At 39.4% G+C, this 25,935-nt stretch overlaps 1 protein-coding gene across 4 annotated transcripts in view; it reads right to left on the reverse strand.

The window, feature by feature from the left end:
• spock3 (SPARC (osteonectin), cwcv and kazal like domains proteoglycan 3) overlaps positions 1 to 25,935 on the reverse strand; it is a 454,551-nt gene that overhangs the window by 300,745 nt on the left and 127,871 nt on the right. For all 4 annotated transcript variants that reach the window (XM_059964877.1, XM_059964876.1, XM_059964878.1 and 1 more), the window contains exon 3: positions 3,833 to 3,878. In XM_059964877.1, the coding sequence (XP_059820860.1) occupies positions 3,833 to 3,878 (46 nt within the window). The remainder of the gene's footprint in view (positions 1 to 3,832; positions 3,879 to 25,935) is intronic.

Genomic DNA, 25,935 nt, shown 5'->3' on the forward strand with positions numbered 1-25,935 from the left:
TCAAATTTAGCATTCTGCAACAGACTCAAAACAATCTCTTCCTTTATCTCAAAATGCCCTAGCATATTGGCATGCTCCACCCCCAGTTTCTCTGACCTCCACTCACTTCTCCTTGGTAAATACCGTCACAAAGTAATTATTTAATGCCTTGATCACATTTTCCACCTGCAAGCTCACCTTTGTCCCTTTATCCTTGAGTGACCCTACTCTCTCCCCAGTTATCCTCTGGCTCCTGATGTATGTATAGAATGTCTTAGCATTCTCTGCAAACCTACCTGCTGAGCACTTTTCATTGCCTACTCTGGCTCTCCTAATTCCCTTAATAGAACATCGAACAGAACAGCACAGGAACAGGCCATTCAGCCCACAATGTTGTGCTAAACCATCTAGGAAGCATATCAAAAACACCCAAACACTAATCCTCCTACCTACACCATGTCCATATCCTTCTATCTTTCTTACATCCATGTGCCTATCCAAACATCTCTTAAAAGCCTCTAATGCATTTTTCTCCACCACCATACCTGGAAGCACATTCTAGGTATCCAGGAGTTTGAGTAAAAAAAAACTTAACCCTCACATCGCATTTGAACCGAACCCATCTCACCTTCAATGTTTGCCCTCTAGTATTAGACATTTCAACCCTGGGTAACAGATACTCCTGTCTACTCTATCTACAACTCTTCAAAATCTTGTAACCCTCCATCAGATCTCCCCTCAGTCTGAGATGCTCTACAGAAAACAACTCGTTTATCCAGCCTCTCATGATAGATCATGCCCTCCAAACCAGGCAGCATCCTGGTAAACCTCTTCTGCACCCTCTCCAAAGCTTCAACATCCTTCCTATTGCAGACCAATGAAAGCTGCAGGCAATAATCCAGAGGTGCCCTAACCAGAGTTTTATAAAGTTGCAACATAACTTCCTGACTTTTGATCTCAATGCCTTATGCAAGCATTCCGTAAGTCTCCTTAACCACCTTATTGACCTGTGTAGTCACTTTCAAGGAGCTATGAACTTGGATCCCAAGATCTCTCTGCTCAGCAACACTGTTGAGGATCTTGCCCGTTACGGTGCACTGTCTCCTTGCCTTTGCACTACCAAGGTGCAACACCTCATATTTATCTGGGTTAAATGCCATCTGCCATTTCTCATCCCACATCTGCAACCGACCTATATTATTTGCCAGTCTTCTACACTATCCATAGCTCCACCAATCTTGGTATCATCCACAAACCTACGAACCCACCCTTCTATATTTTCATCCAGGTCACTTATATACATCACAAACTGCAGAGGTCCCAGCACAGACCCCTGTGGAACACAACTAATTAAAGACCTCCAGCTTGAGTAAATCCTTTCAACCACACCCCTCATCTTTTATGCACAAGCCTGTTCTGAATCAAACAGCCAATTCAATGCAGACTTCATGCATCTTAATCTTCTGGGTTAGCATCCGATGAGGAACTTTGTCAAAAGCCTTACTAAAATCCATGTAGACAATATCCACTGTTCTACCCTCATCGACCTCTCTTGTCACCTTGTTAAAAAAACTCAGTCAAGTTGGTAAGGCATGACCTGTCACGCAGAAAGCCATGCTGGCTCTCCCTAATTAGGCCATGGGCTGTCAACATGTTATCCTGAAGAATTTTCTCCCAGCAATTTCCCTGAAACTGACATGAGACTCATCTATAGTTCCCCGGATTTACCCTTGTTCCCTCTTTAAATAGAGGTACAGCATTTGGCACTTACAGTCCTCGGAGACCTCGCCTGCAGCTAGAGAGGGCACAGAGATACTCGGCAAGGGCCCAGCAATCTCGTCTCTTGCCTCTTTCAATAACCTGGGATAAATCCCATCAGGTCCTGGGAATTATCCAACAATTCCTCCTCCTTGACTTCTAAATACCCTATACATTCAGCACTGACTTACTGGTCCTCCATAGCCTTTTCCTTGGTAAATACTTCCCGAGTTCTTTTCTGCCTTCTTTATAATTCTCAAGGGTTTTGTTTTCATTTTAGCACCCTCAATCATGCATACCATTTCTGTTCTTGACTAAATTCACCACCTCTCTTGTTTTGCTTGCCTTTCCATCCTTGTCCTTCCTTCTAACTGAAGCATAACTATCCTATAATTTGTGCAATCTCCACATGTCAGATGCAGATTTGCCGAAATACATTTGCTCCCAATTAACTCTCCCTAGTTCCTGCTTAATACTCTTGCAATTTGCTTGGTCCTAAATCAGTACTCTTGCGCAAGGCCCATATTCATTTGAGTTACAGCTATCTTAAAACAAAGCAGTTATAATTATGTTTCATAGATTCACCTCACTGAAAGCACAGTCAGCTGGCTAGACTCATTTTTCAATACCAGATCCAGTATGGCCCCTCTTCTCAATTAACTTTCTACGTACAGATTTAAGAAACATCCTGGATGAACTTAAAAATCTGTCTGCAACGGGGAAGTTGAAGCCACCCACAACAAGAAGCCTGGTGGCTTTGCTCCTTCCCCTAATCAGCCTGCAAATCTGTTGCTTAACATCCCAGTGGCTACTGAGGTCTGTAGCATAATGCATCTTTACATCATAATGCTTAAGAGAGCATGCATTTATTTCTGTTTCTACATCTTCTGAGTGCAGATGTGACACTGCCTCTAATTAACTGTATAACTCCCTCCCATCTTTTAATTCTCTCCACATCTTTTCTAAAAGATCAAAACCCTGGAAGATCAAGTATCCTATGCTTCCCCTGCCCCCTCCCCCCGCCTCTCAATCAGGTCTCTGTAATGGCCACAATGTCATAGTTCCATGTCCAATTCATTCTCTCAGTTCATCGCCTTTCATACTCCGAGCACTGAAATAAACATACTTTAACCCATCATTGCTCATGCCTCTTCTTCCTATGACACTTATCTTGCTCTCTGCTTTCTGACATGGTGTTCTGGTTCCCATCTCCATGTCAAACAATCTCTCCCCCTCAGGATATTGGTTCCACTCCAATTAAGGTTCAGAAGGCTTAGATCAGGTGGGAGATACCTGCCATTAAGAGTAAGTATTTCACTTCAGTGAATCTACCTGAAGCAGGTTCCCAGGCCAAACTCCATATGCTTTCACCTGCTCAGACAGGTCTTTTAAATTATAATGAAGCTTCATTGCAAAAGCTTATTTCTGCATCAGTGCCAAACACTGTCCACAGGGCACACACATGTGCATAAAAACCAGACAAACAGCGACCGGAAGCGTACATACAGTATTAGATACTGCTGCTCTCTTTCTACCTAATTATGTTAGATATATGGAGGACAAAGAATGGAAATTATAGACTTTGTGGATGGCCCTTTAGATCCCAGGTCATCCAAGAGTAAAGAAAAACTACAGGTGCTAGACAAATTGCAACAGTAACAAGAGAATGCTGGAAATACTCAGCAGAACTGGCAGCATCTGTGAAGAAAGAAACAGAGTTAATGTTTCAAGTTGATGGCCACTCAGCAGAACATGCACCATCAGTTGATACATCATGAGGGACTTTCTGATGAAGTTATATGTTCACTACGCACAAAAATTTCAGGCCAAAGACTAGTGGAATGAAGGTAGATGTTTTAAACACAATATTCAAGTAAAATTCTCCCATAAATGAATTAGCTACTCACCCAACATGATCTAATTAGAACAATTTTAATAAACAACTGCATCCAGCTTTAAAGTTTTCAATCGTTCATGCTACTTAAAAAACCTATTGAGAAAACTGAATGTTTTTTTCAGATCATGCCGACATAACATTTTTTTCAAATATAAAAGCCCCATTTTCATAATTGAAATTAACCTTATGATATAGTACCTTGGTCCATGTGTCGGCCAGTGTTCCAGTTCCTGAAATAGTCATCCTAGAAAAAAAAGATGAGTGATTACAATACTTCAATCTGTTTGTGGGTTAATAACGTTTTCAACTTGTGATTAAATAATGACAAGAGAAATACAACTTAAAAATAGTACAAACCTCAACTTCCTGCAAAGGCAAGCATGAGAAACAAGAGAGAAAGAATTAAATAATAAATTTGGAAAATAAACTTGGTCAAAATATAAACAAAGCATAATTACGTCTGAGTTCCATTCTAAAATTTCACATCAATGCCATTTACAGGTCACAGAAATACCACCATATCTTAAGCACACAGTATTCCATGACATTAGATGCGGTACAGGAAAACATTAAGATGCCAGACTAACTTATTCTCCAATTTCATAACCAATTTTATTACCCCAAATATTGATAGTGAATTGTTTCGTACTTCTCAAAAAGCAAAGTTTTTAGATCAATGAAAAATAAAATAACTCAGCAGTAAGGGCACAAACGATTTGAATTGTTTGACATGACTGATATTCTGTTATTCCTTTTTTTACTTACATATTTATTGTCTTATTTTGAAATTAGTTAGGATGGTCTTTCCAATTAAACTAATTTTTTAAAAATATTATCACACTATGGTCATTTGCTTTAAGTAAGCAAACAATAAAGATTTGAAATTCAGAGTACAGACCTTTTTGTTAATATAGGCTATATAAAAAGAAACTGATAGACAAGTTTATTTTCATGATGAATAGCAAGCCTCTATCCCCAATATTTATAACATTCTTTCTTTTAAAAGTATTTGTCCTTTTCTCTATTTTTTACTACTATCCTTAAGGCATTCTCCAGGGGTGTTTGTTGTTTTCAGTTTTTTTTCCTGTAGTTTTTTAAAAAATGTGCTGCTTAATCAAGAATCAGGGACAAAAATCAAAGTACGATATGATCTTGTTCTTATAAAAAATCCAGGATAACTTATTGAGGTTATTGAAGAAGTTAAACCATTCCTAAATTGTACTCCCAAACAAAATTGTAATACTTTTATTCAGGCACATATAAGTTGGTATTGGAGTATAAAAGTTGCATTATTTGCTGTGTAACCAAAACTATGTAGTCAGCTTGCTATGCATGTATCCAAAATGAAACCCTAGGAATGTATAAGACAATGGTGTGTTAGAGGAAGCTAAGAGATGTAAATTATGTAATCTGAGTTTGCTATTTGCTATGCATGTACCCAATTTAGCAGGAGAATGAAATATTAAGAATGTAGAAGACAATGGTGTGTTAATGAAAGGTAGCTAAGAGATGTAGATTAGAAGATGATTAAGTCAATGGGTAGAAACAATAGTGGCGGATGTACGTGTGATACGCAACTATAGACCGATTGCATATGCTAATGCAACTAAACCAGGAGATTGCTATAAAACAGGGGTGGGCAAACTTTTTGACTTGTGGGCCACAAAGGGTTCTAAAATTTGACAGGGGGGCCGGACCAGGAGCAGATGGATGGAGTGTTTTGGTAATACACCTCATAAGAGAAAATAAAATAGCATGGGATATGTAGAAAACATGTGCTTTAATTTCAATTGAAAATGAACAAATGCATTACAACAAAATATCTGTCTTTTAAGTCCCATGGTATTTAGCTATTTATTGAAATGACTTTTAAAACACTGAAAATTAAATGAATAAAATACAGCCTTTTTAGTAGTTACAGTTATTATTTTAAAGCACTGAAAATTCTGTTATCCTTCAAGATATTATCATCATCACTCTCCTCCTGCCTGTCTTTATTTCAAAAACGGTAGGAGATGCAGGTCTACTTGTCCTGCTCCTTCTTATTCAATTGTCCCCTGCGCCAAAACTCAACAACGACCAGCACAATGACAGAACAGTGACAGCGCGCCAGTATGCGGAGCGTGTTATTTGATCTGTAGCGCATTTTTTTATTTTGAAAACGTACGTGCACCTGCGCACTACTCATGTCCATCACTTAACAGAAATGACATGTAACATGCAAGGCTTATTGAAAAAAATATATTTTCAAATGCATTTTTTACATAACACAACGAAGAAACTTATTTTTAATTTCAGTGGGAATAGTGTTGTTGGTCTCCCTTTTTAGCCAGCGCATCAAAATCTGGATTTAGTTTTGTTGTGGCGATTCTCAGGATGGATCTGAGGTGTTGGTCAGTTAACTTGGATCTGTGGCTGGCTTTGTTGATGTTCATGACGCTGAACGCCTGTTCACACAAATAGGTCGAGCCGAACAAAGAGTAAAGCGCAAATGTGGAGTAATACGCTGCACCTCAACAAAGGTCAATGTATATAGAGTGCGTCATCTATTGGGAAAACTCCAGAATTGCGGGGAAAAAACGTTAACAAGGTTTATTAATATAATTTCATCAAGTTCTGCAGGCCGGATTAAAAAGCTTAATGGGCCGCATATGGCCCCCGGGCCGTAGTTTGCCCATGCCTGCTATAAAACATGCTATGTCCAAAGATCAATGAGCAATCAGCGACTAGCTCAATGACTGTCTCAGCTTTGATTTGCAAATTAAAGTTTAACCCTTCTTGAAGAATCTTCTGCGTCTCCTAATCATTTGTGGGGCACGAGAAATCACGACATTGGCATTAGACCTTTCTGGTCCCTATAGTGCAATTATTTAAATCAAATGCTCGAGAAATTGTACTGAACTACAAAAGGAATAATATTCAATATAAATTCCACCTATACAACATCTCTTCTCAAGTGAAACTGGCTATTAAAATGCATGCAAAAGTTCCCAGTGAATAAATACAATGGAATGAATTTTATGCAAATTAAATAGCAGGCAAGCCAGTTTGGAAAGTACTTCAACATAGCAGGCATCAAACTAGGTCAAATCCATCAAACTGCCTTTCTAACGATACTCTAAGACAACCTTCAAAATATGTACTTCAGAAGTTCAACAAAGGTAGTTCACCACCATCCTTTCAAGGGCAATTATAGATGGGGATTTTTTTTTGCCTAGTAATGCCACATTTCATGAATAAATTAAGAGCAAACTTATTTGAATACTATTTTCACAATAACTAATAATAAACAGTTGAAATGGAGTCTTCTTGTTCCTTGAAATCTCATTTGAGCTGGATAATCTTAAATTATTTTGTTTAAAACCCTGAGATCAAATGACCACCAATATCACAATGCATCCCACGCATACTTATTATGTTTTTTTTATATATGTGACTAGTAAAAGAATAGAAATGAGAAAATCTTCCATTTTCATCAATCCTGAACAGATCCACAATCCACACTGCTTCCCAAACGGTTTGAGGAATTTTCCTTCTGTAGAAGTCTCCTCACCAGTATACAACAAATTCTCTGTCCATTCGTTTACTTTTTTTATTTTGGCAGAATTAATTTGGCACGGACCATTTGGGCATGTTACTCTGTTGTAGTATTCTATGACTTAATAATTCAAAGCTGATAAGTCAGCTACCCCATTACTTATTAAAACAACAAACATGCAGGCAACTTTCAGCAGAGCAGGAAGCCCTTCTTCAATCTGAAAAATGAATTATTTTTCCTTTCCGCAGACGGTGTCTTTCGAGCACTTTGCTTTTGTTTCTGATTTCCAGCATCTGCAGTTGACAGTTTTCAATTTCTGCTGTAGAATCTGACTGGCGGAGTTAATATGGTGCCAGGGAGGGTGCTGTGCATGTGTATACACACACAGTGGGGGAAGAGTTTGCTGCTGCAGATTCTGGAGTCAGACCTTGGGGGAAGGGGGGTAAACCAGCAATGTGCCAGACTTTAATTTTGGAACCAGCGAACTGTTTTTTGCTTTGTTAGTTTCCCCTCATGGTGTGACACCTCTCTGCCCCTTTATTAGGCGATAGAGGGAGCCTGTGGCCGTTTGAATTGTTGGGTGAATGGTTACTTCCATTGTACGGCAGATCATGGTCTCTCTTTAGGGGCTTTGCTGTTGCTTGCCTAGTGGGTGATGGGTGCTGATGCTTCCTGCTGAAATAAGTGCGGGGGGGGGGGGGGGTGGAGGTTTAATACTTTGCTGTTGCTTGTGCATGGGAGGGAGGAGAAGAGGGCTTTGGGGTTCTAGCGTTTTTACCATCGATTATTTTTTGGGATACTCTTCTGTTTTTGTGGATGTCTGTGAAGAGCAAGAATTTCAGGTTGAATATTGTATACATACTCTGATATTAAATGAAACCACTTGAACTGGCACGATCACAGAACACTTGCTTGAATGAGGGTAGTTCTAAAACACTAAGGTACCCAGGATAAGTTGCTCACATGATTCACACCCCAATTACAACCATAAACTTGCATTCCCTGCATTTCAAGTGAACTGCATCAGTTGTGTTTACCAGTAGAGACTACGCAAAATTACTTGCCAAGATTACTGATACAGCGCCCTCCAAATCTAACATTAACAATAAGGAGAGCAGGTGCACGGGAATGCCACCAGCTCTTCAAGCTACACACCATCCTGAGGAGGAAAATTGCCAACTTTGTTTTGGTACTTTGTCTTAATCCTAGAGCTCCTTATATACAGTAAAAGCAATTCAGGAGTGCCGACACCAAGATTCCTGCGGTTGACGGCAGCAACTTGTTGCTACCTTATCAAAATTAGAGCATTAGAAATAGGCATTAAATGATGACTCTTCAGTAATGTCTACATTGTGCAAATGAGTGATAATATCAGCATTACAATGGCTTTCATGGGCTATTCACTTCAGACCATGGATTGTGCACTTCCATTTCATAATACTGATGACTCCATCTGACTGAGATAAAAGACATTCTTAAAACCAATCTAAATAGGAATGTTAACATTGGGGTATTTGCGTCTTGCAGAGCCAACAGCAAATCTCGCATTTCACCTCGGACAGTTAGCATGGCAAGTGGTCACAAGAGATAGAGTGAGCCAACAGTAGTGTGGGCAACATTGTGTGGACAGTACAGATGGCTATACTGCACAGCTGAAATATGTTAAACAATATACACACTATCCTCGTTATATGTGTCTCCAGACAATGCAGATTCACAGTTATGCGAGTAACCTATTTCTACCAATGTCCCCTTATACGCACCCTAAGCTCACAGTTATGCGAGGAGCACTGCTTTCCCACCAATACAAATCAGGTGCGCGCGCTTCACAGTCTCACTCCCACATTGGTTTTGTCAAGGTGTGGATGTGCGATCTTGCGTTCTTAAACTTTTGTTGGTTTTACCTATGGTGCAGTGATTTTGTGCTTGAAATATTTAACTGTGCTTCCTAAGCGTCCGATGTCATATCCTGGGCCATCAGCCAAGTGGCAGAGAACTGCTATAACACTTGAAACAAAGTTGGAAATTATAAACAGTGCAGCATCAGCTGAAGGTAACACAGCTCTTGAGATGCTACTGCCGGGAACAGAATCTTGCCTTTAAAGTTCTTTTGTTGCTTGACAGTGCGCCAGCCCATCCTGAACTTGTGGACAGCATTCATCCTAACATAACAGTGCATTTCCTGCCGTCTAACACAACATCACTGATTCAGCCACTCGACCGAGGTGTAATCCATATTCAAGGCATTTTTTTTTAAAAGGCTAACTCTCTCTCAGATGCTGCAAGCAACAGACGATTTTGAAAATCCCACGAGTTTACCAACGGTGAGGGAATGGTGGAAGTCATAGTGCACTCGGCAGAGGATGGTGCTCAGAGAGGTTGTGCCGGAGGGAATGGTTGGAGGCTCGGAGATTTGATGGACTCGGAGTGCTTTCACTGTGTGCTACATCTGTGAGGCTGAGTCTGGCGGCGCCGTGGAAGTCCATAGTGGGGGTATTCCCTTCTGCCACCTGCATGGGATGACGAGTCTATCGGGACCCTGAGGACTTGTGGAAAATGTGTGGTGGCTTCTTTCAAACTTAAAGACTTTTAACATCTTTGGACTATTTTTACTGTGTCCATGGTCTGTTTTTTTTATCAATTATGGTATTGTTTGCATTGTTGTAACTGTATGTTAACTATAACTATATGCAGCTATGTGGTTTTGAATAGGTCTTGTAGCTTTAGTTTTTGGTTTGTTGGGTGGTAGAGTTGGTCTCCTGACCTGGTGTGTCTGGGTAGTCTTGTTTCGTCTGGTGGGTTTGGAGCACCTTTCCAGGAAACGGGCTAAGATGGTAGTGCGATATTAAAATGCAGCAGCTTCTCCGGACTCTGGATTTGGGATTGCCAAACGTGTATGTGGATTTTCTGGTGTAGTCTGTTTTGTCATGTGCTTTTGTGATCATTCTGGAGGAACGTTGTTTCATTTTTTAAACTGCATTGCAGTTGTGGTTTCTAAATGACAATAAACCAAAATTCAATTCAATTCAATAAAGCATATTTAGGAAGCCCTCTGGAACACATCCCTATTTTCTCCATTTAAATAATTATTCACATTATGCAATTTCACATTATGTGTCTATTTCTAGGAACGTATAACATATAACGAGGATATGGTGTATGTCTGACATCACTGTTCAAATATATTTAACTTTCATGTTTATTTCTTTGTTAATTGTTAAATATCTAAGTGCAATACATTTAATGCTGATGTTGTTTCTTTATGTGCTTTGTGGCACATCTGGCAGCAACCTTGCTGTTTCTTTAGCACTTCTGTCTGTTTTGTTTTAGGAGGCCAAGTTCTTAGCCTGATGTTCAACCCAGCATGGATGGAAAGTATACAAGGAGCTGGCCAGATCTGAACCCGCGACCACTCGCCTAGTCCGGTGCAGCTGCCACAACACCAACCAGTTAATGCATATAAATTAGCCTGTGAATAAACAATGCACTATTTTGTCAAATTTGAAATTATTTCATCGTGTTAATGCTAGATAGCAACCTTTTTCCCAAAAGATTAAGTAATGCTCACAACACCCCAGAAACTCAAAACTAGCTCGCGAGTGCTTAAGTTTACAAGAATATCATGAATAAAGATTTTGACATATTTATAATCACCCCTTTCATGACCTCAAGATCTCTTCCACTTGGCAAAAATTAAGTAATTTTCAGTGTAGTCACTATTAAAATGCAGGAAACATTAATATTTGATTAATTATTCAATGTCAGACACTCTGATGAAACTTCTGCAAACTTCAAAAACAAGATTTTCACCACTCTTGAACATCATGCATTACTTATAACACAGATGTCAAAGTATTGTGTATAAATATTGTTTTGCTCAGGACTGAGATGGTGATACGGAACATTGTAATAAAATCAGTATTTTCAAGCAGTCATTAAGTCTGTATTGTCAGTAACAAAACTAGACTTCTCAACTTCCATAAGACTGAAGTGGTAATTTAGCTGGTTCTGAGATGTGAAAAGAACGCAATGAGGGTTGAATTGTTGGTCAATCATGGTTTCTTCAATATAATAGGCCACGTCTCACAAAATCATTCACAGGAACATTATTTTGAGTAGCAATTAAATCTAAAAAGCTGATTTCATTCTTTATCTACAAAGAAAATATTACTATATCACAGGTTGTGCAAAAACTCTGGAGACAATCTGCTATAAACATATGTTTTCTTTTTAATCCATCACCAAACATCAGTTCTCTCTGTAAAAGTACAAAACAGTAAAGCACCTGCAGGAGCCTCAAAATTGCAAATTAGAAAATGAGAAATTGGGCAAGGTTAGCTAACCCACTTTTACACCCTCCTGTCCTTACCCAACCACCAAGCAGTCAGCTTATCTGGTGAATACTACGAATATCACACTTTCACTGAAGACCAGGTGATCAATCCTCATACTCACTGATCATTTATATTTCAAAGATTATAAAGACAGAACTGAGGGAGAGACACCAACAAGTTTAGTAATACACTTTCCTGTAGCCAAAATATTTCCCTGTGTGGCACAAATTTCTTCCTGAATATTACCACCATATCCAAGGCAAAACACACTGCCTTTCCATTTAAACAGCTCATTGTTCTCAAGTTAGTATGTCTGCATTTGGAAGACTATGGTATTGTTAACAGTGAAGAACAATCTACAAAATATTCCATTCTGTGATATATGTACGTTGACATTATCCCATATGATGACATAAAGACACAGAACAGATTACTTAGCCATACGTTTTATGAAGTATGACATGAGTAGTGTCAGGGGCTGGTTGAGGAATAAGTGAAAACAAAGCATTGAATGATTTTAGCAGACAGATGAAAATAAAAGTTTAAATTTTGACAGCAAGTTGTTAAATGGTGTAATCTGAAATTAAGGGTATAGTTCTTAAGAAGTTTCCCATGTGCACTATGATGAACCAGAGAGTCTGTACTTGGCATCTCTCAAAGTCAGAGACCCCAGTCAGATTCAATAATCAAGGATACTAATAAGATGTTAGCAATGCTTGGATCATCAGGATCAGACCCTGTCTGCTGATGTGAATGCTAGGAGATTTGTATTTGTATGGAGCTTGGTTACATGATAATAGACTAGATACTAGACAGACTGAAAGGTCATTGGTAAATACCTTCAGCGAACCATCCACCTTCCAACTCAAAATGCCGTAATAGCTACAAATGTAACTATAAATTAGAGAATCAGACAATCTAACCTTTTGCCCATGCCAGTGACCTTTCAACAGTCTATGTTTATATTAGCATAAAACCTTAAGAGGCTAGATTAAGAGCATATTTTTGTCTCAGTTTTTCAAGTACATTTTTAAACATTCCTAATAACAGTTACAGGATAATATAAATGTAGTTGTTGTCACCTATCAACTTTAATACTACTTCAGTCTGGAAATGAAGTTAAGAAAAGTAAATATTGTGGTTACACCCAGTGACACAAAATGATACGTGGAGACTGACACAACAACTCTTTGTAAAAGCAGCTGGGGATGTGTGCGTCTCCACAAGATCATTTAAGGGTTTCCACAATCGGTAGCCCTGGATGAACAATGAAATCTGGAATCTGCTAACAGCCAGATCAGAGGTATTCAAGCCTGGAGATCAAGAATGCTACTAGAGGTGCAGGAATGTTCTCTAGAAAGCCAGCTCTCAGACAAAGTGCTGATTCCAGACTAGACTGGAATCAACAAGGGATGTTCAACAGCTGTGGCAGGAATTGAAAGCCAAAATCTCCGGCAAAGTTAAAACAACAGAACTTTACTTCCAGATGAGGCCAATGCCTTTCGTGCTTACTTTGATCACCTGAACAGGGAGGAACCCTCACGCATCCCTATGCCTCCTGAAGGTCATTTGGTCTTAGTATCTGAAGATAATGTGCGGTATACCCAAGAAAAACATCCGGTCCAAATGGAGTACCTAATCGAATACTGAAGACCTGTGCCAATGACTTCTATGAAGTATTCACGGATACCTTCAACCTCTCGCTCTGGCAGTGTGAGTCCTGAGGCTCTTGTACCTTCTACTTGATGGCAGTAGTGAGAAAAGAGCATGGCCTGGGTGGTGAAGATCTTGGCTAATGGATGCTGCTTTTCTACGGCAATGTTTCATGTAGACATGCTCAATGGTTATAGGGTTTTACCCATGATGTACTGGGCCAAATCCATCACCTTTTGTAGGATTTTTCACTCAAAGTTTTGGTGTTCCCACACCAGGTTGTAATGCAGTCAGTCAGCACACTTTCCACCACACATTCATAGAAGTTTGCCAAGGTTTGATCTGCTGAACCTCTGCAGACTCCTGAGGAAGTAGAGGCACTGTCATACTTTCTTTATAATTATATTTATACAATGGGTCCAGGACCGGTCCCCGGAATTTGAAATTACTGACCCTCTCATCCTCTGAGTACCGGCTCACGGACCTCTGGTTCCCCTCTCCTGAAGTCTACCATCAGTTCGTATGTCTTCCTGACTGAGTGAGAGGTTGTTGTGGCACCACTCAGTCAGATTTTCAATCTCCCTCCTAGGTGCTAACTCGTCACTACCTTTGATACAACCCACAACAGTGGTGTCATCAACAAACTTGTGTATGGCGTTGGAGCTGTAGCCACACATTCATAGACGTTTGCCAAGGTTTGATCTGCTGAATAGGTGTCAAGCAAGTAGAGCGGGGGCTAAGTACATCCCTAAGGTGTTCCTGCGCTGATGGAGATTGTCAAGATGTTTTTGCCAATTCAAACTGACTGCAGTCAACAAGTGAGGAGATCCAGGATCCAATTTCTCAAGGGGTATTCAGGCCCAGATCATGCAGTTTACTCATTAGTTTTCAGGGGATGATGGTGTTAAATGCTGAGCTGTAATAGATAAGGAGCATTCTGATGTATGCATCTTTGCACTCCAGATCTACTACTACTATCCCTCAATCATCAGGCTCTTGAACAAAAGGGGATAACTACACTCATTTAAGGACTCTGTTATATTGTTATATCATCCTCGTTATATTTATTACCTGCATTTGCACAGTTTCTTTGCTGTTTACAGTTCAGATGTTTACAGTTACTGTTCTATAAATTCGCAAAGTATGCCCACAGGAAAAGAATCTCAGGGTTGAATGTGGTGATGTGTGTGTACCCCATAATAAATTTTACTTTGAACTTTTGATCTCTACATGCAGTAATGAGATAATCTTAAGTATAGCATCATGGGACTAGTAGATGATAAGCAGATAGAGTGAACAATGGAAACTAGAGACAGAAATTCATTTCCAAAGTCAGCAGACTCAATTGCTGATTCCAGAATATCAAAGACCCAAGAGAACATTTATGGTTCATTATTCTACAGATTAAATGTTTGTCACATATACATTGAAACACTGAAGTTCTCATTGTTCTAAACAAGGAGGTGCATGGCACAGAAAATAGATAAATTAAACAAACATAGTAAAGAAACAGATTAAAGATGTGTGCAAAATCGTGTATATCCAACACTGAAATATGTATATCACTTTGCATATTTGTATACAAACTGCTTCAGAAAATTATATTATCCCTATTTAAATATTGGTAGATTACATGCCCTTAATTCATTAAGAAAGAGGAAATGCATTTTTGTATATTTGTCTTAAGCACTTTCTTTACAGCCTGTTTTGATAAACAGTCTTCTGCATTGCCAATTGTAATCTATTTGGAAGAAGAGTTGAGCAGTTCAACGAGCAGGTCAAAGGAAGAATCTTTTTGATTGCATACAAGCGAGGCAAAAGAATCTGAAATGCAGCCAAGCTTTCCGGCATTTAACAAAACTGTGTGATCATTCTATAATCTTAACAGATCAAACAAACAAAAACTTTGAAAGAATATTTCTCATTGGCTGGTTGATGAAAGTAACTGCAGATTTGTCACTTCCATAGTTACAGGACTGTGAAAAAAGGAACTAAAATAGAAGCATATGCCTAAGTAACAAATAGGTTAAAAGCAGTAAAAAAAACAAGTGCAGAGATTATTGTACATGTGTAATCTCTCAAGGAGAGATCTGAGAATTGTTCCTCTGTCAAATAGACAACACCAATTGAGAATTACCATGATTATACCAAACAAGAATAATTGCCTTGGAAATTTCTGCTTTTTTTGGATATTGGGCCAGGGTATATACTATTGAAATATCATTAGCAAGATATTATTTTAAACTGAATCTTTAAACTGTAAAGCAATCTCTTATCATTAATGTTCAAATTAGCAGATGCCTAATTTGAATTTTTGCTGGAGTTTAGTAAAGACATGAGACCCTGTGCCGTGTGCAGCAGTTGCTAAGCATTAAATACAGGAATTGCAAACGGAGATTGTTGTTGCAACATGCAAAGAATTTCCTCCAGAACTTGTCCTGACATGAAATGAGTGAGTGAGAAAATAGTTCTCAAAAGATATTTATGAGTGGGATTTTGATATTTAAACTATGATATAATTTTATTCCTATATTATCACATTATGTAAGCATAAGTATTAACAGAATAATAGATAACCCATTTGAAAAGTAATATGAAAACAGTGGTATCTACATTCTCCCTCATAGAAACCTTTTATAAACCACTTGAAAGATTAGCATTTCCACTCATTACCACTCTGTAAATCACATTGCTTGAATAAATGAATGATACAGTTCAGTACTCGATATATTAAGATGCAGTTCTTCAGAGTTTTCCAATGTGTTTATTTAATATATTTTTCAGGATCTGGGTATTATTAGCATTGCCAGAAAGCTCAAGTTTATTGTCATCTGACTGCACATATATACAACCAATTGAAACAATGTTCCTTCGAACCATGGTGTACCCTCACAACATCAAAGTACATTTATTATCAAAGCATGCATACTTCATACAACCTGGAGATTTGTCTCCTTTGCATATATCACACAGCACATAAAACAAAATATACTCGAAGTTAATAAAATATGATTCAAAATGCACACAGTGACAAGACCTCAATGGTGGCAGGGTATCCATTAGTCTCAGAGCTTGAGGGAAGAAGCTGTTATCTAGTCTGGCAGTCCTAGTCCTGATGCTCCTGTACCATCTCCTTGATGGTAATGACAGATTGTGGAATGGGTGACAGGGATCCTGAATATTGCTTCTGCAGCATTAATCCCTTCTCGAGATGCAGCTGGAAAGGTCCTCTAGAACTATTACAACCCTTCTGATCCAACAATAATTAAGGAATGGCAAAATATTTCCAATTCAGGATGGTCTTGGAGTTTGAAAGGAACCTGCATGTAGTACCAACTGCCCTTGCAATGATGGTGGTTGCAGATTTGGAGCACGCTGTCAGAATAACCTAAGCAAGTAACTGCAGTGCATTTGTAGATGGTATACAAAGCAGCTAGGGTGCATGAAATTTGTGGTGGATGGCATACAAGTTAAGAAGTACGTCTCAATTCTCCATCTCCATTCATCCCAATCTCACATCGCCAACAATCTTCCCCGTCTTCATTCATCCCAAGTCTCACATCCCCAACAATTCTCCATCTCCATTCATCCTGTGTCTCACATCTCCAAAATTTCCCTCTGTCTCCATTCATCCTGCACTCACCACTCTCTGCTTAAAAAACTTACCGCTGACATCTCCTCTGTACATACTCCCAAGCACATTAAACATGTGGTCTCTTGTGGCCTCTTTCAGCCCTGGGAAAAAGCCTCTGACTATCCACATGATCAATGCCTCTCATCATCTTATACACCTCTACCAGGTTACCTCTCATCCTCCTTCGCTCCAAGGAGAAAAGATTGGGCATGCTCCCCAATCCAGGCAACATCCTTATAAATCTCCTCTGCACCCTTTCTATGGTTTCCATATCCTTCCTGTAGTAAGGCGACCAGAATTGTGCACTGTACTCCAAGTGGGGTCTGACCAAGGTCCTTTATAGCTGCAACATTACCTCTCGGCTCCTAAATTCAATTCCACGATTGATGAAGGCCAATACACTGTATGTCTTCTTAACCACAGAGTCAACCTGCGTAGCCGCTTTGAGCGTCCTATGCACTTGGACCCCAAGATCCCTCTGATCCTCCACACTGCCAAGAGTCTAACCATTAATGCTATATTCTGCCATCATATTGGACCTACCAAAATGAAGCACTTCACACTTATCTGGGTTGCCTCCATCTGCCACTTCTCAGCCTACAAACTCCATTTTCAGAAAAGTTGGGATATTTTCCAAAATGCAATAAGAACAAAAATCTGTGATACGTTAATTCACGTGAACCTTTATTTAACTGACAAAAGTACAAAGAAAAGATTTTCAATAGTTTTACTGACCAACTTAATTGTATTTTGTAAATATACACAAATTTAGAATTTGATGGCTACAACACACTCAACAAAAGTTGGGACAGAGGCATGTTTACCATTGTGTTGCATCACTTTTCCTTTTAATAACACTTTTTAATCATTTTGGAACTGAAGATACTAATTGTAGTAGATTTGCAATTGGAAATTTTGTTCATTCTTGCTCGATATAAGACTTCAGCTGCTCAACAGTCCGTGGTCTCCGTTGTCTGATTCTCCTCTTCATGATGCGCCATACATTTTCAATAGGAGATAGATCTAGACTGGCAGCAGGCCAGTCAAGCACACGCACTCTGTGTCTACAAAGCCACGCAGTTGTAGCCCGTGCAGAATGTGGTCTGGCATTGTCCTGCTGAAATAAGCATGGACGTCCTGGGAAGAGGTGTCGCCTTGATGGCAACATATGTCTCTCTAAAATCCTAATATACGCCTCACAGTCAACGGTACCTTCACATACATGCAACTCACCCGTGCTATGGGCACTGATGCACCCCCATACCATCACAGGAGCTGGCTTTTGCACCTTTTGCTGATAACAATGAGGATGGTAGTTTTCATCTTTGGCACGGAGAACTCAACACCTGTTTTTTCTGAAAACTAGCTGAAATGTGGACTCATCTGACCACAGCACGGGCCCAGAGAACTTGCTGGTGTTTCTGCATAGAGTTGATGCATGGCTTCCTCCTTGCGTAATACAGTTTCAAGTTGTATTTCTGGATGCAGCGACGGACTGTGTTAAGTGACAATGGTCTTCCAAAGTACTCCTAAGCCCAGGTGGCTATAATTGTCATAGTAGCATGACGGTTTCTTAGGCAGTGCCGCCTGAGGGCTCGAAGATCACGTATATTCAACAGTGGTTTCCGAACTTGCCCTTTACACGCTGAGATGTCTCTGAATTCTTTGAATAATAATATTCAAAGATATTATAATGACTGAAAGTTCTAATCACCAATCGTTTACAATCACTTTCAATGCGTATTCTTCTTCACTAGTTCCTTTCATTCAGTTGTCTGAGTTCAAATGCAACCATTTGTATTAATTGAACAAAGCACCTAGATTCAATTTCCAAAGTACAGAAACGTGTAATGTAAACTTATGCATTATTTAAAAGTAACACAGTAAGTGCAGGAAAGTCAGGAGAATGGTTAGTGTAATATTGGCATCTCCCACTGGCAGAATAGAAAGAACACCTATGACTCTACAATGTTATGGTTATTAAAACAACAGATGTTGAGAGGGGGCTAGGTTGTACCATACATAATTAAAAAAAAATACCATCATACTGCCAGAATGATATTTATTTTCATCAAAATGTGGTCTATATTGAAGGCTAATACAGGAATTGCATCTGTTTGCAATTTTGAAGATAGTCTTGTCACTTAAAGTGCATTCAAAGTTTATTTGAGCACAAATAAAATAACAATCCAGGCATCCAGTTTAGCTTTTGTTTTTACACACAGACAGAGCTCGGAAATTGTAAATGTACATTGCTGAGCTAATCATAAAACTCAATTTTGTTTGCTTTTAAAGTCCAAGCTAAATAGGCTGTAAAGTGCACTCACTTGTGAGTGGCTTTATGTTCAAATTTTAAAATTGATCGCCCTAATGTTGCATGAGAAAATCCCCATTTCAAAGTTCAAAGTACATTTATTGTCAAAGTATGTCTATATTATCCAACCTTAAGATTTACCTCCTTATAGGGAGCCACAAGAAGCCCTAAAGAATGCATTTGAAAAAAAGACCAACAGCCATGAGTAGAGAAAAGGGGATTAAAAAAAACAGAAATCATGCTAACAGTAACAGCAACCAACAGCATTCAGAACAAGAGAGAGTCCATACACACGAAGCCTGAAGCAGCCAGAGCAGGCCTACAGCCTCAGCACAGAGACCACAGCAAACATCACTGTTTAAAATTGTGTCAACGCTGTTAACATGTTAACAATATTGCAAGGTTCTTATACTAAAATTCCATTGTTGTATATCCATTACCATCTCTAACATAAGAGGAATGGTATAGATAGCAGAAAAATAAAGCATTCTCAGGAGGCTTGCTGATAAGTGTTTTAATGAGGCAGCCCAATCAGACTTTGTTTGTCCTTGTTCCAGCTTTGATGTAAGCCAACCAGGTTTTCCAGGAGGCCCACCAGATAAAGGATTTCAGCATGGATCAGATTATGCCTATTCTACAATGCATTTGTACACAAGACTGTGAATGTGCAGATCCCAGTATCACCCAAACTACCTACCCCACCCCCTCAACCTATTCCCCCGAGAGAGATCTCAACTCTTTCCATTCCTAGAAGTGAATATTTTTGTAACAGAAAGAAAGGGATAAATTTTACAACCATTGAACATGATAGGTGTTTTTATTCACCGTGCTTACCACATAATGGCACATTTACACTCAGTGACGCATAACAACTGTCTAGTAATGTTGTTGTGTAACTATAACCAGTGTACCACACATATTGATGCCTAGAACTACTGTATGCCATACTGTATAGAATTGAAACTCTAACAAATGAAAGAGCAACTGCTGAACAACAAACTGTGGTTTACCAAGGCTGTTTTGAAGGTAGCTTGTTTACTCAGCAGCAGCATAATTGGAGAGTCAGAGCTTGTATATGATGAGTGATTGTCACACACACACATATCTACATGATTGTACCTGGCATTAGCAGTAAAAGTGCATTTGGTTGTGTTGTTATGTTTCATGTGTTGTAATTTTGTTTAGTCTAAGTAGTAGAAAATGGGCTTGGAGACTAGGGTGCACAAATAACATGCAGTTACTTTACTTAATGCAGCCAGAAGCACAGAATAATTACAGCGTGACGGGGACCATTATGCCCATTGAGTTTGAAATAAATGATGATCAGCAGAAAAGAGAAGCAGACAACCGTTCTGGTCAGGCAACCTATCACCCGATATCCTTACTCTACAAATCCTCCAATCTCAAACACATTGCCAATATTAACTGTCAATCTGCTTGAGTACAGTGAGAAAATATTCACAGGTAAATACTTCATGGCAAATGTATACGTTAAACTATCTGTATCCAATATACCCTCTACACTTTGCCTGCTTTTGTCCTGAATGTTTCTAGCGTGGCTGGCCACAAGGTCTTGGACAATTTCAATTTTAAACTACACACTCCCAAAGCAAGTAGTATTCACTCTATGTTCTTTATTAAGTTATAATCAAGTTGAAAATAGCTTCCATCATCTGCTGCAACTATAAGGCACCTGCAGTTCTTCCAGACTGATCAATGTTAGCTACCTTTGTTTATCACTGGCCCCTAAAAAATGTTGCTCCTACTGATGAGATGCTAATCAACAGTACAGCTGGTTCCAGAAATCAAGACAATTCATAAACAGTGTTACACACAAAATGCTGGAGGAACTCGGGAGGTCAGGCAGCATCTATGGAAATGAATAGACAGTCACCATTTCAAGCCAAGTCCCTTGTTCAGGACAGAGGAAGGTGTCAGAATAAAAAGGTGGGGCGAGGAGGGGGGAAAACGGGGAAGGAGGCTAGCTAGAAGGTGATAACTGAAGCGGGGTGGATTGGAGTGGTCAAGAGCTTGAGATGAAGCAATCTGATAGGAGAGGACAGTGGACCACAGAAGAATGGGATGGAGGAGGCAACCCAGGGGAAGTAATAGGCAGGTGAGAAGAGGTAAAAGATCAAAGAGGGAAATAGGGGAAGGGGAAGGAGAATTTGTTCACCAGAAGAAGAAATCGATATTCGTGCCGTCAGATTGGAGTGTAACCAGGTGGAACATAAGATGTTACTCCTTCACCCTAAGGGTGGCCTTATCTTGACACAAGAGGAGGTCATGGAGCAACACATTGTAAACGGGATGGGAATCAGAATTAATATGTCTGGTCACCAGGAATTGCCGTCTGTGGCGATGGCACGGAGGTGCTTGATGCAGCGAGCACAGTATGATGTTGTTGAAATGTGAATTTGCAGAGCTATGGGGAGATTGGGGGAACTGGTCCAAGTAAATTGCTGTTGCATAACGCTATATGAACTCAATGGGCATAATGGTCCCCGTCACGCTGTAATTATTCTGTGCTTCTGGCCGCACTAAGTAAAGTAAGTGCATGTTATTTGTGCACCCTAGTCTCCGAGCCCATTTTCTACTACTTAGACTAAACAAAATTACAACACATGAAACATAACAACACAACCAAATGCACTTTTACTGCTAATGCCAGGTACAATCATGTAGTTATGTGTGTGTGTGACAATCACTCATCATATATAAGCTCTGACTCTCCAATTATGCATGCTGCACCTGTGGCCCTCTGTTGAGCCTTGGAAAATTTATCGTTTGTCATACTTAAAAACAAGTTACTGAAAAATACTAATCCACATGCTATTTTACCCACTGTGAAGAAAAATAAAATCTTGGTTCCTATAGCCCCTTCACAGAAGCTCCTCAGCACTGGTACAAGTTTAGTAAACTCTCCTGTACTCTTAGCAAGGCTTTGACATTTTCCCTAAAAATGCAATGTATTGAATTAGATAAGCTGGGATAGATAGCAGCCTTGTACTGAAGTGTAGGTGACATCTTTCTCACAGATCATCACACCTCTATCTTCCATACATGAGACAGACAATTGAAGAATCCAGCCAAGGAGCTGGAAACATTTCACACTACATGGAGTTTCAGATATTCAAGCACAAAAAGAACATCACCCAAACATACTGCTAGGGCTAATCAAAGGGAACCTGTGTGACCTTCATGAACTTGCTTCTAGATGAGACAATTTTGCCATCAACAAGCATCCAGTGCTGAAGCCAGGTACTGTGTTTAAACAGAAAATACCTTGTATCATTTGAATTTATTTTTTTCCTTCAATCCCCTTCATTCAAGAGCTACAACCTGACCAAGCAATCTGGAACAGCAAGCTGATCATTAGAAAGAAGAAACACTTAGACTAGTTCTGTATTCAAAACCACGAGCCCAGTTATTTTTTTCTCTTTATAATTTACAGAATAGCTTAGAACCAGGACATAGACAAGATAAGAACAGAGTCAAATGAGCTATGCACACTGATCGATAAAATTACTTGATAGTCTTCTTCATATGGATATTAAAACCCTGACCTACATGGCTTCTGATGCAAAACCTTTTGGTAAATGCATTACCAGTTGCAAAAAAGAAAGCACCAAAATACTTATAACAAAAAGTGTATTAAAAACTTAACAATGGATAAGTAATTATCTCTTCTCAAAGGAGAACCCGTGCCTCGTGGCTATTGTTATCTTTCAGCAACAAGCTAGATTAGCTCTACTTATTGACAGACTGAAATATCACACAATTAAGTAAATATTAGTGCTTCCCTGGTTACCAAAGATAGGATTTATGGAAATCTGATCTTGTGCAAATACTCCTATAACTTCTAAAGAAATTTTTGAAATAGCAATCGTAAAATATTTAATGCTCATCATTGACAGCTGTGTACAGTGTATGTCACATTAGTTTAATTATGGAGAGTGATACGGTTAACATGAAATATATTCAATGTAATGAAAGAATCCCAAGTGTATGTAGACATACATGAAAAGCTACAGAAAATGGGTGCTTATGAAATCTTAAGGAAAAAAATCAATTTATAAATTCTCAGAAACATCGATCAGACTCACAAAATGTAGTGACCTTGTGATTTCCTTAACAATTTATAGTAATGGACAATTGGCACACACAGATTTGTAAACTGCATTTTTACTATTATTAGGAATAATCTGTCAGAAGTAGAAATAGTGCACATAGTGAAACCTAGCCAGATAACATTTTGACATAACATCACAATTGTTTTACAAATCCTGTTAGGTGTTGTTTCATATGTACCAATATCCTGGGATACAAGTTTATAATTACAGTGGTTTATGGATAATGAGAAACGTTGAGGCCAGTACATTTTGGCCTAATTATAGGCAGCTGCCCCAAATAGCCAAAGTTTCATGGAAACAGTTTAAAAGGCATAAAAAAGTTGAACTACCATTTAACTGAGTAACAAATTACATATTTAATTGAAATACAGAACAAAGTAGACTACCAATACTACTACAGTACTGTGGTGACCCACTTCCCAGCGCATTCCAACCAGCTCACAAAGCGGCGCGCGCCGGCATAGAGGCCGGTCCCAAAAAGGGCGCCAAGCCTGCTTCACCAGCAAGGGGAAAAGCCCGCACGCGGGACGGGACTGGGCGGGGAGGGCGGGATCAGGAAGGCTTTAAAGTGAGGCCGCGAAGTTTGAATAAATCTCTTTTGCAACTGCAGCTCACCAACTCCGTGTCGTTATTGCAGTGCTGCATGCAGCACACCACTACAGTACTAAAACTGTGTATTAGTTCCAAATAGTTATACTTGGAGGAGTCATCCGGTGTACACTGCCATGTTCTCTCATTGACTGTAAATGAACAAAATCAACACAGACACCTAGGGTGATTTTTTTCGGTTAGTGTCAAATTTTTTACCGGTATCCTGGCAATGGTCTAAAATTTCATAAAGTCGAAATAAAAAAAACCCAAAATGATCAAAAATCACTGCTTTTTAAAATCTGCATCTGTCAACTCAAATGGATAACATAAGCACATACAGATGATGCTATTTAAAAACTGTTCACTCTAAGTATATTGCAGTGTCCAATAGCCACGCAAGTGCACACAACTGGTGCTAGTCAGAAACTCTAGAGCAAAAGTCTCCTGTCCCAATTCAGTGGCACAGTGTCTCAGAATAATGAAGGGAATCTCCAGTATTTTTCTCAATGAGTTTTTATTCTTTAAGAGCTGCCCAAAGTGGCGGCCCCAATTAACTGATAGCCCATTTAACCAAAATCCACTGGATATTAAGTTATAAAAGAGAAGATCCAACTGGAAATAAAATTCCAAAGAGTGAAATAATTTTTAAAATAACATATTCTGTCCATAATGACAGATGAGGAAGCTCTTTAGATCGACAACCGTTTTATTGTGATAAACACAAAACAGACTAGACACCATGACCCAGAGAGAGGATCCAACCAGTCTCACAGAGACGGAGGGAGGTGACCATCACATGCCCTGGTTACAGTTAGGGTGACCCACAAATATACATGTAAATAACTGTATAACCCAAGCTAAAATGTAACAATAAATGAGCTGGAACATCCCACCATAATCCCACAAAAGCATTTTAACACAAGAACAATAAATAGTACTGGTCATTAGAAATGCAGGGGTGGGCTGTCAACAATGTCCCCCCACAGCATCACGATATTAACCTCAATTAACATTAGTGTTATCAAAGTACAAGTTACTAAACGGATTTGCATTTCAGGCGCCTGCCTGCTGCTGTTTGATCAGTAGGACTGACCCTCAAGATAAATTAGTTAGCATTTGGATGAAACAGGATATGATAAATGCATAGAAACATAGAAAGCCTACAGCACAAAACAGGCCCTTTGGCCCACAAAGTTGTGCTAAACATGTCCCATCTCAGAAATTACTAGGCCTACCTATAGCCCTCTATTTTACTAAGCTCCATGTACTTATCTAAAAGCCTCTTAAAAGAACCTATTGTATCCGCCTCCATCACCGCTGCCAGCAGCACATTCCACGCACTCACCATTCTGAGTAAAAAGCTTACCATGACATCTCCTCTGTACCTAGTCCCCAGCACCTTAAACCTGCGTCCTCCTGTCGCAACTGTTTCAGCCCTGGAAAAAAGCCTCTGATTATCCACACAATCAATGCCTCTCATCATCTTGTACACCTCTATCATGGTCACCTCTCATCCTCCTTCGCTCCAAGGAGAAAAGGCCAAGTTCACTCTACCTATTCTCATAAGGCATGCTCCCAAATCCAGGTAACATCCTTGTAAATCTTCTCTGCACCCTTTCTATGGTTTCCACATCCTTCCTATAGTGAGGCGACCAGAACTGAGCACAGTACTCCAAGTGGGGTCTGACCAGGGTCCTATATAGTTGCAACATTACCTCTCGGCTCCTAAATTCAATTCCACGTTTGATGAAGGCCAATACACAATACACTTTCCTCACCATAGAGTCAAGCTGCACAGCAGCTTTGAGCATCCTATGGACTTGGACCCCAAGATCCATCCCTCTGATCCTCCACACTGCCAAGGGTCTTACCATTAATACTATATTCTGCCATCATATTTGACCTACCAAAATGAACCACTTCACACTTATCTAGGTTGAACTCCATCTGCCACTCCTCAGCACAGTTTTGAATCTTATCAATGTCCCACTGTAACCTCCACAACCCTCCACACTATCCACAACACCTCCAACTTCTGTGTCATCAGCAAACTTACTAACCCATCCCTCCACTTCCTCATCCAGGTCATTTATAAAAGTTACAA

Source organism: Hypanus sabinus, chromosome 3 (assembly GCF_030144855.1).
Source record: "Hypanus sabinus isolate sHypSab1 chromosome 3, sHypSab1.hap1, whole genome shotgun sequence".
In the NCBI taxonomy this organism is placed as follows: domain Eukaryota; kingdom Metazoa; phylum Chordata; class Chondrichthyes; order Myliobatiformes; family Dasyatidae; genus Hypanus; species Hypanus sabinus.